Source organism: Oxyura jamaicensis, unplaced genomic scaffold (assembly GCF_011077185.1).
Source record: "Oxyura jamaicensis isolate SHBP4307 breed ruddy duck unplaced genomic scaffold, BPBGC_Ojam_1.0 oxyUn_random_OJ72593, whole genome shotgun sequence".
In the NCBI taxonomy this organism is placed as follows: domain Eukaryota; kingdom Metazoa; phylum Chordata; class Aves; order Anseriformes; family Anatidae; genus Oxyura; species Oxyura jamaicensis.
Genome location: NW_023311135.1, coordinates 330 through 1,585, shown reverse-complemented (window position 1 = coordinate 1,585; position 1,256 = coordinate 330). Strand labels below are relative to the sequence as shown.

The 1,256-nt window shown below is 46.5% G+C and overlaps 1 protein-coding gene across 1 annotated transcript; it reads left to right on the top strand.

The window, feature by feature from the left end:
- Nucleotides 1-50: 50 nt before the first annotated feature.
- Nucleotides 51-658, top strand: LOC118159892 (olfactory receptor 14C36-like). The gene has a single exon (XM_035314424.1). It carries the CDS (start codon nt 68-70, stop codon nt 656-658), a length of 591 nt encoding a protein of 196 aa, XP_035170315.1. The 5' UTR covers nt 51-67.
- Nucleotides 659-1,256: the final 598 nt, after the last annotated feature.

The window sequence follows — 1,256 nt, the reverse complement described above, 5'->3', positions numbered from 1 at the left end:
AGGATGTGCTGCACAGGTCTTTTTCTTTGCCTCCTTGGCTGGTACAGAGTTTTCCCTTCTCACTGTCATGGCCTACGACCGCTACATTGCCATCTGCAAGCCCCTGCACTACGGGAGCCTCCTGGGCAGCAGAGCTTGTGCCCAGATGGCAGCAGCTGCCTGGGGCAGTGGCTTTCTCAATGCTGTCCTGCACACAGCCACTACATTTTCCCTGCCCCTCTGCCAAGGCAATGCTGTGGACCAGTTCTTCTGTGAAGTCCCCCAGATCCTCAAGCTCTCCTGCTCAGATGCCTACCTCAGGGAAGTTGGGGCACTTGTGCTTAGTATTTCTTTAGTCTTTGGTTGTTTCCTTTTCATTGTTCTCTCCTATGTGCAGATTTTCAGAGCAGTGCTGAGGATGCCCTCTGAGCAGGGCCGGCACAAAGCCTTTTCCACATGCCTCCCTCACCTGGCCGTGGTCTTCCTGATGGTCAGCACTGTCTTATTTGCCTACCTGAAGCCCCCCTCCATCTCTTCCCCATCCCTGGACCTGGTGGTAGCAGTTCTTTATTCAGCAGTACCTCCAGCAGTGAACCCCCTGTTATACAGCATGAGGAACAAGGAGCTCAACTATGGAGTGAAGAAATATTTTCTGTGCCTGCTTCTTAAGCTCCAATAATGCATTCCTAATATTTATTCTGAATTATGGGCAATTATTGTGATTTGTATCATAACTTTTTTACCATTATTTCAACTGACTTTATTCTTAGCATTCTGCCTGTTAATTTCATTTATTTCAATTTATTTACTTTCACCAAATCATCTAGTCTACATATAGAAGTAGGTTTCCAGTGCAATTAAAGACAATAAAAAATAAGCAGAAATTGATTTGTGTTAGCTGACATCTCCTCTCACCTCCTCTGTATATGCCCAAATACATTTTCCCTGCCCCTCTGCCAAGGCAATGCCTTGGACCAGTTCTTCTGTGAAATTCCCAAGATTCTCAAGATTCTCAAGCTCTCCTGCTCAGATGCCCACATCAGGGAAGTTGGAGTACTTGTTTTTAGTGTTTTTTTTTTTTTTTTTTTTTGTTATTTTCTTTCATCGTGTTGTCCTATGTGCAGATCTTCAGGGCAGTGCTGAAGATGCCCTCTGAGCAGGGCCAGCAAAAAGCTTTTTTCACGAGCCTCCCTCACCTGGCCGTGGTCTCCCTGTTTGTTAGCACTATCATGTTTGCCGGCGTGAAGCCCCCCTCCATGTCCTCCCTATACCTGGAC